The sequence below is a fragment of the Leptodactylus fuscus genome, chromosome 6, assembly GCF_031893055.1.
Source record: "Leptodactylus fuscus isolate aLepFus1 chromosome 6, aLepFus1.hap2, whole genome shotgun sequence".
NCBI lineage: Eukaryota > Metazoa > Chordata > Amphibia > Anura > Leptodactylidae > Leptodactylus > Leptodactylus fuscus.
In genome coordinates, this window is record NC_134270.1 from 79221019 (window position 1) to 79235453 (window position 14435).

The 14435-nt window shown below is 39.7% G+C and overlaps 1 protein-coding gene across 1 annotated transcript; it reads right to left on the reverse strand.

Annotated features, from left to right (window-relative positions):
* Nucleotides 1–1011: 1011 nt before the first annotated feature.
* On the reverse strand, nucleotides 1012–14103 carry LOC142209587 (trypsin-3-like). Its single transcript, XM_075278595.1, has 5 exons — nucleotides 14027–14103; nucleotides 10200–10365; nucleotides 9856–10115; nucleotides 5019–5155; nucleotides 1012–1216 (listed from the first exon to the last, which is right to left on the reverse strand). Exons 1-5 carry the CDS (start codon nucleotides 14064–14066, stop codon nucleotides 1067–1069), a joined length of 753 nt encoding a protein of 250 aa, XP_075134696.1. The 5' UTR covers nucleotides 14067–14103; the 3' UTR covers nucleotides 1012–1066.
* Nucleotides 14104–14435: the final 332 nt, after the last annotated feature.

Consider the following 14435-nt stretch of genomic DNA (forward strand, 5'->3'; position numbering starts at 1 on the left):
AAATTTTAGTCTATGGGGTCCGCAGGTTTCCTTTGGTAACCACTTTTTTATGTGGATAGGTTTCTGTTCAGGGGAACCCAAGTGGACTCCCTGAACAGTAGCCCGAACGCAGATGTGAATAGGGACTAAGAGTGTTCTATACTATGTTTTAGGTTAATACCCCACGTTGTGGAAAAGCTGCCTTTTTGTTACAGATTTTGCTACGGTTTTTTAGCCAAACACAGGCGTAGCTACAAAATGAATGGGAAAAATATTGAAGCACTTACAGTTCTCCTGCCTGTTTATTCCAGTCCTAGCATTGGTTTACAAAAAAATAAAATAAAAAGCAAATGTGAAACCAAAAAAAGCAGCTTTTCCACATGAATGCTACCTGGGTTTTTCCCAGGTAGCACGCTGACACATTCATTTCTATGACATTACATGGTCACATGTGTGGACTGACAGCCCAGGCTGCAAAATATGAAACAGATATTATTCCTGTCCGATTTTCCGGCCCTGCTTCTGAGGCTCCTATTCATTGAATGAAAGGAGCCGCGGAAGCACAGCCGGTGCATGGGCAGCACACGTGTGACATCCGTGTGTCTCCCGTCCTATTCATTTGCGGCCGCTGGTTAGCATACGATCATGTGCACCCGGCTTTAAGACAATTTAATGGGTGGTTTGTATCGAACTTGTTTGACCCAAAACAAATCTTGGTGCCGAACCACCTGAGCCTGGTACAAAACAAATCTATATTCATTGTGAACCTTCTGCCAAACCAAAAAAAGTTCAGAATGAACTAAAAGATTGCACTAAAAAACACAAAAGATTGCATCTACCTGCTTCTACCGCCCAGAATCATCTGTTACTCTGCACAGGTGTCCTTGTATTTCTTGGTTTTCTGTTACACAACAAATTTCTAGGTTGTGGTGAATAAAACATTTGTAACTCAGAACCACTTGTGTTTCAGTATTTGTTCAGCAGTACTAATAACCACAGACAGGTCACAAGAATACACACACATACTGGAAATTTCTAACTGCAGAAAATTTAATGCATACTGATACATGAAATGAATTGGTCATTGTTAATAGTCCTCAATAACATGCTTGATCCAGTCGAGATAGATGCATACTTTAGTGTAGACACCAGGATATCCAGTTTGTGCACAACCTTGTCCCCAAGATACCACTCCGTATAGTTCTCCATTGCAGATCAGAGGTCCACCAGAGTCCCCCTGCAAATATACATTAATATACATTATTGCAATATACAATATAATAAACATGAACATCTAATACAAGGAGATTCTTTAAATTAATACTCCAGGATGTCTGTTCTCAAGCACAAATTAGTATGTACAGCTTCTCTACTCTAGAAGCAGTAGACAGAATATATATATACAATATATATATATATATATATATATATATATATATATATATATATATATACACACACATTTCATCAATGTCAGGGAGCGGCAGTACATGTGAATTTTAGTAATATTTTACAATCCAGAATATCTAATAATCCATTCATGTTAAGAATATTCTATACTACACTCGAGTATGTGTACTCAGTTCTCATTATTACTCTGCAGGGTCATGAACTCTGAATATTAGAGTAACCTTTACACAGAACTTCATATACTGATGTGATGAGAAAAAGTAATGTGTCACATTCACAATAAGAGAGTGAAAATTCCCACGGTTTCAGACAACTGATGACTGATATCAAGTGGCAGTTTAGCGAAGGACGTGTCATCATTGTCCTGTATATGAGCAGAGAAAGCAGATAACATTACAGGATTGTCACTGTCAAGTCTGTTAACAGTATTTCTTCCTCTAGGGTAATGCTCTTCAACTGTTGTAAAACGCCAACTTTCATCATCTTTTAACGTCTATAGGTAAATGAACACGCTATTTATGGTGGTCTCTGATAGGGTCCTGGCTGCCATTACAAATCATTCAGCACCCCATGATCATTTGGTGGGGGTGCCAACTCGATGATAGAAAGAGCCCCTACGTACATGATATTATTATTATTATTATTATTATTATTATTATTATTATTATTGACTAGATGCAGCAAAGTGTTAGCTATACAGTACAGATGACTCCCTTAATGATGGTTTGGGATCAGCTACTAAATTGTGTGAATTTGGTGCTGGACATTTTTAGTTGTTTGTATTAACTGCTAGTCACCAGGGCTGTAAGTGCGCGGCACGGGTCAGAAAGGGCTTAGACCATTTTTGTATGGGTTGATCATCTCTTCTGCTACCTTTGAAATTAGATATTCAGTAATCTCAAAATTATATGATTTTATGGTGTTAGGTCAATCATATCACAAGATGGTTGATAAAATGTCACATTCTGTGAACTACTCTCCCTTAGGTCCCATTTATACAGGCAAATATGGTCTGTAAAATTTGAAGCGTATATCACCCGAAGTTCGTGAACTCAATCTGGAGACCTGAATTCCCAGCATCATAGTGATTTATGAAGCTAGGAGGCCCTTCCTCACTGCCGCTGTACTGTCCCGTACTGTATATAGTGTAGACAGTAGAGCCACAAAGAGGCAGGGATTCTTAGGATCATAGATGTCTATGATGCTTGGAGTCCAGGTCTTCTGACTGAGTTTGACTCGGAAATCTGGCCAATGTACAGACTGGATTTTCAGGCCCATATTCACCGATTTGTAGGAGCCTATACTAGCATACCGGTTTAACATTTTTTTTTGATAAAATATATGATTGAGTGTAAGAAAATTTATAATAATTGTGTAAATGGCATTTTTTACACCATCCTCACCACTTTCCAAAAAGGGGCATGGAGTAATTAGATCCATCATCCCTGGCAGATATATAATCATTTATGCCAATTTTCTGAGCTAGTATAGATTTAAAGGGGCTCTATCAGCAAAATCATGCTGATAGAGCTCCACATATGCGTGCATAGCCTTTGAAAAGGCTATTCAGGCACCGCTAAAGTTATATTAAACTACCCCCCCCCCCATTTTAAAATAAAACCCTACTACTGCTACTGCTACTGCGCATGCACCCGCTACATTTTTTATCAATGGCAGTACGCGAGCACCGGAGGAAGGCGGGACCCGAGAGCATCGCTGGAAGAGGAGGCGTGGCTGAAGATGGCGTCGGACCCTGAATGCCCGCCCACCGTGCACGATAGATAAGATTAACATGTTCTTTTTTAGTGTTTTATTTTAAAATGGGGGGATGATTAATTGCCTTCTACCCTTATGTGTGTATTTTCGGGATTCTGGCTTCATTTCTGTGATATATGTTTATTCTGACATAATTGTTGGTTATATTTTAATGGGTATAATTTGCTATTATTGGTAGGTTTAATATACAGTATTAGCTGGTGTTTTTTCCAGAATGCTATCAAATAAATCTCTTTGACATTCTGATATCCCGATACATAGCAGGAACTTAGTAAGACTGGTGTTTAATATACTGGTTTTGATAATCCCTGCGGCACCGGAGAATATGTCTCATTTATGAAGGTGATCACACTCCGGTGCATCCTGCATTGAAAACTATGAGCTGGCGGCGATTTCAGACATTTTACATCAGTTTACTAATCTGTATTACGACGGATTGGGGCTGATGGCCTCACCCATGTCATGCCCATACGATTTACCCTTTCAGGAAAGTGGTGGGGTATAGTAAAGGAGAAAAAAAGTCTAATATATAAGGAATGATAAATTTCTCCTATAGGATCTGAACTGGAAACAACAATATTGCTGTATCACAATGAACGGTATTATACACTCACCGGCCACTTTATTAGGTACACCATGCTAGTAACGGGTTGGACCCCCTTTTGCCTTCAGAACTGCCTCAATTCTTCGTGGCATAGATTCAACAAGGTGCTGGAAGCATTCCTCAGAGATTTTGGTCCATATTGACATGATGGCATCACACAGTTGCCGCAGATTTGTCGGCTGCACATCCATGATGTGAATCTCCCGTTCCACCACATCCCAAAGATGCTCTATTGGATTGAGATCTGGTGACTGTGGAGGCCACTGGAGTACAGTGAACTCATTGTCATGTTCAAGAAACCAGTCTGAGATGATTCCAGCTTTATGACATGGCGCATTATCCTGCTGAAAGTAGCCATCAGATGTTGGGTACATTGTGGTCATAAAGGGATGGACATGGTCAGCAACAATACTCAGATAGGCTTTGGCGTTGCAACAATGCTCAATTGGTACCAAGGGGCCCAAAGAGTGCCAAGAAAATATTCCCCACACCATGACACCACCACCACCAGCCTGAACCATTGATACAAGGCAGGATGGATCCATGCTTTCATGTTTTTGACGCCAAATTCTGACCCTACCATCCGAATGTCGCAGCAGAAATCGAGACTCATCAGACCAGGCAACATTTTTCCAATCTTCAATTGTCCAATTTCGATGAGCTTGTGCAAATTGTAGCCTCAGTTTCCTGTTCTTAGCTGAAAGGAGTGGCACCCGGTGTGGTCTTCTGCTGCTGTAGCCCATCTGCCTCAAAGTTCGACGTACTGTGCGTTCAGAGATGCTCTTCTGGCTACCTTGGTTGTAACGGGTGGCTATTTGAGTCACTGTTGCCTTTCTATCAGCTCAAACCAGTCTGGCCATTCTCCTCTGACCTCTGGCATCAACAACGCATTTCCGCCCACAGAACTGCCGCTCACTGGATGTTTTTTCTTTTTCGGACCATTCTCTGTAAACCCTAGAGATGGTTGTGCGTGAAAATCCCAGTAGATCAGCAGTTTCTGAAATACTCAGACCAGCCCTTCTGGCACCAACAACCATGCCACGTTCAAAGGCACTCAAATCACCTTTCTTCCCCATACTGATGCTCGGTTTGAACTGCAGGAGATTTTCTTGACCATGTCTACATGCCTAAATGCACTGAGTTGCCGCCATGTGATTGGCTGATTAGAAATTAAGTGTTAACGAGCAGTTGGACAGGTGTACCTAATAAAGTGGCCGGTGAGTGTATACTTCTTTCATTTTATACTTGCCTGACATGAGTCCTTTCCTCCTTCTACATATCCAGCACAGAACATAGTATCGGTGATTTTGTTTGGATAAGAAGATTTACAACTTGAGTCCGAAAGTACAGGAACATCCAAACATTGCAGGTTATCTGGATACTGAACTGCAAACATATAAAACATTCCACTTGGTTACACTTTCTACCATAGTTATACAAATACTAAAAGACCACTCCATGCAGAATTGGGCTATATTATGTTATGCTCCTGGCCTAAGAAGTAGAACATGACAAAGAGATTAAAAAACACCAAAAAGAGACACTGAACTCGGTATAAGACAGGATACCCCTTTAAACATTCATTCACTCTTTCTTTTGCTATAAGTAATACATAGAATAATGATTCTGTCACTATACCTAGATGTTTTTGTGCCTCTTAATTTTGAGACAATATATTTTAGGGGGCTTCAGCAATTTTGGAAGACATCTGCACTTAAGTGAGCTGAGATACAGTAGCTTCACCTTCTATTACTCTGTACTGTCCTTTCTCCCTATGTTAGCCATTTGATCTTCTAAACGCCTCTTGAGGCTCTGTATTAGAGACAGTTATGATAACAGTAGTAAGCTAAACATTCATAGTCACAATGTCCCATAAGCCCACTACCCTCCACCCCCTTCTATTTCTGTACCTACTCCTGTGGGAGTAGTTTGAAAGAAATGGCAGTCACTGGTCGGGCATGCTCACTGCTCCATTCATTGTCTATGGGGCCGACAGTAAAAGCCTAGTACAGGTTTTGAGATATCTGCAGCATCATGGGTGATACACATCATTTGTGGGGAAAACCCCATTTAAATTCAGTGCACAGCTACAGCATTGAAAACTCTTATGGAGAAAATAATTGGTACAACTCAGCTATTATTGAGTAACTGAGGAACATCTCCTTTTTGTCACCTTATAGACATTCATGGCTTTATCCCTTTAAAAAAAAAAATCCGTACTATAACTCTCCTATAGATATCAATGAACATCTCAGGTCCATTATGTGTATGACCCATGTGGCTGTTGTAAAGCATATCTCAGAATGATGTTAGCTGCTTAAGCAAGATGGCTGCCCACATTATCACATACAGAAAATGGAATAGAAAATGTACAATCAGAACATAAAGTAGATTAACTAGAGGAATATGTTTCATTCTCTGGTTTTCATCAGTAAAAATAATAGCTGATAAATTCTTATTACAGATTTCTCCTTTGGCTCTTTTAGTGATAGGTTTATAATAAGTTGCAATGATCATAGATGTATATGTACTACTATGTAAACACATGGAAAACAAGATGTCTTAACCTCATCTTCTAACTGAAGTTCTAGAAAGCCAGTTTCTTTATGAGAAATGAAACCAGCAACTCATGATATGACCTATGCGAGATCCTGCTTTATGTATTACCATATACTCAATGTGTTTTTTTATGGTTCACAAACCCTATAGACTTTAGAGAAGATATTGGTGCAAACTCATTAATACTGGCAATTTGTATGCCAGTCTTAGTAAAGGCCCCTACAAATTCAGGGCCTAGCTAATGTATGAAGAGGTTCCAGCCTGGAGTTAGTTACAATGAATGTGATGAGTGAGGTACAGAAGGGGGTTATGGAGCACATTTGGCACAATATCATCCAGAAAACTGGAATAGAGTGATTAATACATTCTCCACATTAAAAGCACATAGAAATACTTTAGAAATTGAAGTTTTAATACTGTATGCATAAGTTACATTCACACAATATCTTTGTGCACCTAACAGGTCAATTTGATGGATCTACTAAAAACAAATGTTAATGGATACATATTGAAGGGTTATCATTTAGATAGGATTCAAAAGATCTGTTGTTCCTTTGTTTTTTCAGACACTAAAGCTTAGTCTACCAAACGTATTCCTTGTAAGTATAACATGTATGCAATCTAATCAAAGTAAGAAATAAAGATTGAGCATTAAATTGCATTACTGTTACAATTATTGCTGCAAATGCACAAAATCCACAGAGAAAGTCATCCAACTTTCCCAAGCTGCTAAATAGCAAATATGTACAGTTATGCTTTCATAATTCTTCTATTCTTCTATTTCCTATATTCCTGCAATATTACGAATGTCCTTTTCAGGAGCTTTGGAAAGGTGAGTAACAACCAATGGATAGGTATTCTGAATGCCAGACCTCACTACTGCCCCAATACCATATGTATATGTACTTAAAAGTAAAGCATACCAAATTACTTTACAGGGTCCCAGGAAAACTGAGGAGCATACGAAGTAATGCTGTAATAGGGATTTTTGAATAATAAATGAAGTAATATGATCTCCTTGGTTCAGAGCTTGGATAGCTGAGTAACATACCATGTGGAGCTGTAAAAGGGAATACTGAATACTACATTTACCTAAATAAGTTTACTTTGTTGTGCTATATACCATACCATAGCTTGGCAGTATTTCATTTTCAGGGTCTCAGGGAAGCTGGGTAAAATAAAAGATAATATGAATTGCTAAGTACTAAATATACCTCATAATGAGCCCCCGATTGCTCAGAAATCATGCCAAAGGTTGTGAGATTTGCTTTTGAGTGTTCTGGGAAAGATGGTTAGTATAATATGTGGAGCTGTAGTAGTAAATAGTAAATAGTAAATTTATCGTAAATTTATCTAAATAAGTCCCACTCATTTCTCTGTAAGTGTGCCATACCTTGCTAGATATGACTTTCAGGCTTAGAGGAAAGTTGAGTAACATACCAGACAATGCTGTAATAGAGACTGTGGAGTACTAAATATACCTAATTAAACCCTCCTCCTTGCAATTCAAAATCTACCCACATAAACCCCTTTATAACACAGCTAGCTATAATGTTGACTTTCAGGAATCTTGGAAATCTGGATGATTTGCACAAAGAGGAAAGTAGAAAGCAACAAACATGCAATCCTCCCCTCTTCCTGGTGTAATTCCTGCTGTTTCCGTTAAACTCAATGACACTCCATTACACCATTATAGTACTTGTGAGATAAGCCCGTCCCCTCCCAAACTTATGACGCCATGCTCATGTCATAGCAGCTATGATTATAATGAAGAAACTAACTTCCTGTCCGCATGTGAGAAGCTGTTAGAGAGTCTCAGTACTGGTCACATAATACAGCTATTATCTAGAAAAGAGTAGAATACTAACAAATACAGCCATTGGTAAAACCTACACTACAATTTACATGGGAAGAATATGCAAATCTGTCTTCCCTGATGTAATTAGGAAGTCAGATGCTTGCCTCAGTATTGCAAACCAATAGAGGGCGCTCACTGGAATGTGCAAGCCTATCTTCCCTGATGTAGTTGGGAAGACAGAATTCCAGTGAAATAACCCAATAAAGGTTGCTCCCTTTTGCATCATGCACGACCTTCCAAGAGGCCTATGTTTTGCAATGACGCTGGGATTATTACCAGGTATAGTCTCTCAATCGAGGACAGCTGTTTCGATGTACTTGCATCTCTTCAGCTCGATGTAGAGAGGACTATAACCTGGTAGAGGTGAAGCTCGATGTAGACAGGACTATAACCTGTCTAAGCCTCTCACCTCTACCAGGTTATAGTCCTCTCTACATCGAGCTGAAGAGATGCAAGTACATCGAAACAGCTGTCCTCGATTGAGAGACTATACCTGGTAATAATCCCAGCGTCATTGCAAAACATAGGCCTCTTGGAAGGTCGTGCATGATGCAAAAGGGAGCAACCTTTATTGGGTTATTTCACTGGAATTCTGTCTTCCCAACTACATCAGGGAAGATAGGTTTGCACATTCCAGTGAGCGCCCTCTATTGGTTTGCAATACTGAGGCAAGCATCTGACTTCCTAATTACATCAGGGAAGACAGATTTGCATATTCTTCCCATGGTCCTTTGCAAAGTAGAGTGCTAAAGGCTTAATGAGTCTCCACACACCAATATGGTGGTCTCTCCCCAAGGAGTGACAATATCCCCTACAATTTACATGGTGTGCCATTCTCACAGACCAGAGAATACATTTTGCAGGAGCTCTACTTTAACATACACTGTCTACCAATAAGTATTTGGACACCCATGCAAATGAAGATATCGCATGCAAGATGCAACAAAGTGCAGAGTTGTCTGATTTTGAGAAAGGGGTAACTGTGGTGTACCACAGAAATGGTCGATCCGTAAGTACTGAACTACCCAAAATCGACAACGGCCTGTGTGATTATGAAGTGTTACGTGAACGGTGATTGTCGGAATGTGCCCTGAGTCAGAGACCCCGAAACGGCAGCCGTCCAAAATCGGTATAAGAACTTACCTGTCTTCTCCAAGCCGAATGGAATAAAATAGCTCTAGCCGTCATACAAGGACTGGTGGAAAGCATGCCCCAGAGGGTTGAGGCTGTAACTGCCGCTCGTGGAAGCTCTACCAACTAATGAATATGAATTAATGTTGTTTTTCTATTCTACCACAGGTGTCCGAGTACTTATTGGTAGACAGTGTATTTAAAGGTTTCAATCATGCCCCTCGCCATCTTTCCTCAACATATACAGATTAATTTCCTGTACAGATTAATTTATTTAACCCCGTCCTTTGCACCTGTAATCCGACCTTTACCCCCATTTGATTTTATCTATGTCTTCTTGTATATGTGGTTGCCAGAACTAGATACAGTATTCCAAACGTGGTCTCACCAACACCAATACTACTGGATTACAATATTTCTCTCTTCCTACTGGTTATACCTCAAGCTATATATATTTCACATAAATAAATGGGAACGGCTATCAATTTTTCACAATAAAATCGAATCCATATGAGAGATGAATAAAAAATAAACTCACCACCAGATGTCTTCAGATTTCCCCAGCCTGACACAAGACACTGACTTCCTGGAGTTGGGCAACTACTGGCAATGGGGATGGGTTGGACATATTGGTTAAATTGTGCTGGTTCAGCTAGTTTGACCATCATAAAATCATGATCCATATAATATTGGCTGTAGTAGAAGTACTGATAGGCCTTCTCCACCTGGATGTGTTGCTCAGTGCCCTCTTCCTTTGATGTATCATGTTCTCCAAGATGGGCAATTAAGGTCTTGGGTCTATATGAACAGTAAAAATCAAATCAAGCCAGAACAAGATTTTACTTGTAACTAATTTTCTTTATCTAAATTTTCAGAACTTACTGCTTGTAGCAATGAGCTGCAGATATGATCCATCTTGCAGTTACTAGAGATCCACCACACCAGCGGTTTCCATTGTAGGTGAAATAAACTTGCCATGGCTGAGAATTTCGAGCGCACTCATAACCATTAATGATCTTATCATCATCATCATTCAGAGGAGCAGCAACTAAAAGGGAATTACTTTCATGTTAAACATATGGTAACAGATCATGGATATGGTTGCAAAACCTAGAATGCGTATTGGGGGGCTTTTAGGCCCCCATGCTTACTTTTTTGCTATTATCTGCAAAATTACTTAAGTTAGAATTTTGAAACTCCAGGTAATCCTCAAGTATGTCGTTTTTGGTAATATCCAGTTGTTCATATAATTTTTTTCATAGGCATTTCGGTGTAACAATGCTTTTTTGGTGAAAACCACATCTGTACGTGTTGGGGGCCTTTTAGGCCCCCATGTATATTTTATCATTTTCTCAGTAGTGTTTGTGTCTCAAGTTACTTTATTTGTACTCAGTAATGCTGGTGGGAGGGCCAGGGTGTGGATAATGCCATATGAGGATGTCATGTGATTTTGGGAGGGAGTGGTAAGGCCATGACATCATCTCAGGTCCTTTGGAATACAGTAATGAGCTGTGTATAGAGTAATGACGACAGTATACACTGTGAGCTAATTGTGAAGGACCTGAGATAAGATAAGATGTTGAGAGGAAGACTGATTCAAGAGGCAAACAAAACGATGGCCTGTAGTACTTTTTTCAAATATGCTTGATGTAGCAGCCCTGAATTCATTCATCATTTATACAGAAAATCATCCAGAATTCCATGCACGGAGGAAGGACAGGAGACGCCTATTTTTGAAGGACCTTTGTCATGAGCTTGTAATGCCTCACATGATACAGCGAAGTGACGTGAAAGGCTTGATAAAGCAAACTAAAGAAGCAATGAAACGGTGTGGCGTACAGTTTCAGATGATTCCAGGGCCAGGAGAAAGAAAAAGAAAGCGCTGTTTCATTGTCCAAGAAACGTAGAAAGGAAAACTGAGAGATTTTGTTCAATTTGTAAGGAAAATGTCTGCAAAGAACATTCTTCCGAAAAAATAACTTGTCAAAATTGTTTGGAAGACTAATAGAATAGAAAAGAAACATAATAGAAATGTAGCTGCAGCTAGTTTGGTATAGAATTCTATGCGGTTTTTTTGTGCGTTTTTTCATATGTTTGTGAGAAATTTGGAAAAAAATAATTTTTTTGGTTTTATTTGTGAAAAATTAGTAAAATTTTGTTTACTAGTCATATTTTATTTAGCAGTTTTAAAATAAACTTGTAGAAGTTTTATATAAGTGTGTTTTTCCATGTGATTCGCATGGGGGCCTAAAAGGCCCCCAACACGTTAATATGAAGATTTCTGATGTCACGCATTCTAGGGTTAATTAAATAATTTTCTACATCGTATAAGGACTTCCATTGAGGTGTAAGAAACATCCACTGTACTTCCGCTTGTTTTTGGTTTCATATGTAGGCATAAAGAGGTTTTTTTTTTTTTTTCCTAGCTTCCATACAAATCCAACAAAAATATTGTGGCTTGATTTTTCAGTGTTTTAATTCTAAAAGATTTGCTTCTATAATGTATATATATATATATATATATATATATATATATATATATATATATATATACACAGAGTCTGATAGAGTGTATAAATGCTGTATACTGCCGTATAAACTCTGTTGCAAAGTAGTTTTATAAATTTTAAGCACTACAATACAGGCTTTGTGCTCAGAGAAGCTCTTCCAGGTGCCTTAACCCCTTCCCGCCGATGGCATTTTTTGATTTTCGTTTTTCGTTTTTGACTCCCCTCCTTCTAAACCCCATAACTTTTTTATTTCTCCGCTCCCAGAGTCATATGAGGTCTTAATTTTTGCGGGACAATTTTTTCTTCATGATGCCACCATTAATTATTCTATATAATGTACTGGGAAGCAGGAAAAAAATTCAGAATGGGGTGGATTTGAAGAAAAAATGCATTTCTGCAACTTTCTTACGGGCTTTGGTTTTACGGCGTTCACTGTGCAGCCAAAATGACATGTCCCCTGTATTCTGTGTTTCGGTACGGTTCCAGGGATACCAAATTTATATGGTTTTATTTACATTTTGACCCCTAAAAAAAATTCCAAAACGGTGTTAAAAAATTTTTTTTCTAAAAGTCGCCATATTCCTTTGGCCGTAACTTTTTTATACATAGGTGTACGGGGATGCATAGGGCGTCTTTTTTTGCGGGGCCAGGTGTACTTTTTAGTTCTACCATTTTCGGGAAATGTTATTGCTTTGATCACTTTTTATTCAAATTTTTATCAGAATTAAAACAGTGAAAAAACAGCGGTTTGGCACTTTTGACTATTTTTCCTGCTACGGCGTTTACCGAACAGGAAAAATATTTTTATAGATTTGTAGAGCGGGCGATTTTGGACGCGGGGATACCTAACATGTATATGTTTCACAGTTTTTAACTACTTTTATATTTGTTCTAGGGAAAGGGGGGTGATTTGAACTTTTAATACTTTTTATATTTTTTTATATTTTTTTTTACTTTTTTTTTTTATTTTTTTTTTGCATTTATTAGACCCCCTAGGGGTGTTGAACCCCAGGGGGTCTGATCACTAATGCAATGCATTACAATGCTAATGCATTGCAATGCATTGCAAAAAATCATCATCTCTTTTGCAGGCTGTATACACCAGCCTGCAAAAGAGAGAATTTGCAGACTGGCTGGGAGCCCTTAACAAGGCTCCCGGCTGTCATGGCAACGGGGGGTCGGCCCTGGAGCATGCTCCAGGAGCCGGCGATCCCTGCCAAAATGGCGGCGCCCATGCGCCGTCGGGAAGATGGCGCCTCCGGCGCCTTTGACAGCAGCGCCGGAGGGGTTAATGCCTCCGATCGGTCCGGGGACCGATCGGAGGCATTAGAGCCGGTTGTCTACTGCTTAAAGCAGTAGACACCCGGCGGCTATGACGGCCGCCCGGCTCCCGGGCGGTCACCATAGTTACAGACCCGACACGCGCCGTACTATTACGGCGCATGTCGGGAAGGGGTTAAAGGGGGTGTCTGGGGTAAAATGATATTTGTATACTAAACTAAACACCCTCCAACCACCTATCTTCTAATTTCCTTGCTTTACAAAAAAGTCTATATTTACCTAGATTGCAGGGTCGGTCATATGACCTCCCCAGACACATTTTCAGATTTTCCGATGACATTGCATTTCCCCATTTCCAGAAACTGGAACGTTACCTATACTAATACCTCACCCCAATCTTACCTACCTGTCTTCCTATCCAGATCTTTTGGGCACGAGAGATCACTTCCTTCTGGGGGGCTGGTCCTCCTCTTCTTGACGTCTGCCGGCCTCCCACTCCTGCGCGACATAGCCATAGTGCTGGCTACAGCACATTTTGGCACTTTTTCTCTATTGCGTAGGTGCTGGCAGATGTCAAAAAGAAGAGGAGCTGGCCCAACAGAAGGAAGTGATCCACCGTTCCCAGAAGATCTGGACAGGAAGAAGACAGGTAAGTATGATCATTCACTGCTCTCAGTGAGACTGGGCCGTAAAATGGACAGGCTAAGTTTTGCCACAAACTCATTGCCACATACACAAGCCAGTAGATGATACATGGGTATGCGTATGTGGCCATAAAAATGAATGGGTCAGTGTGCTAACCATGAAAAAACAGCTAGCATACTGACAAAAGCACACGGTTGTGTGCATGTAGCCTAATACACAGAATACAGTTATAGAGAGAGAAAAAAAACATTCAAATATTTTCAAGTCTGTTACCTGCAATCCCAATGAACAGCAACACCCAGAGAGGAGGCATATTGAGCTGATGGTAACTCTTCCTTGATATGTTGGATATGTTTGAGAGGTCAGTGGCCAGCCAGGTGAGTGATTTATAGGCCCACCAAGACACAACATCTTGTTACTTCACATGGCTCATCTCCAGACACCTGTGAGTTCTCATATTAATGAAAAACACCACGTAGTGTGCAAACACTAGGAAAGCTTTTGTACTCAGCTCATTAAATAGTTGTTACTATATATAAACTTGGAACAGGAGCACTGTAAAATATTTAAAAAATATCATTCCAAGTTTTGTATTAATAAGTACCATATAGCAATGGAAAACTACAACAATAACCATAAGACGAAGAACTAAACAGTGAATGGGATATAGCCATTGGATTTT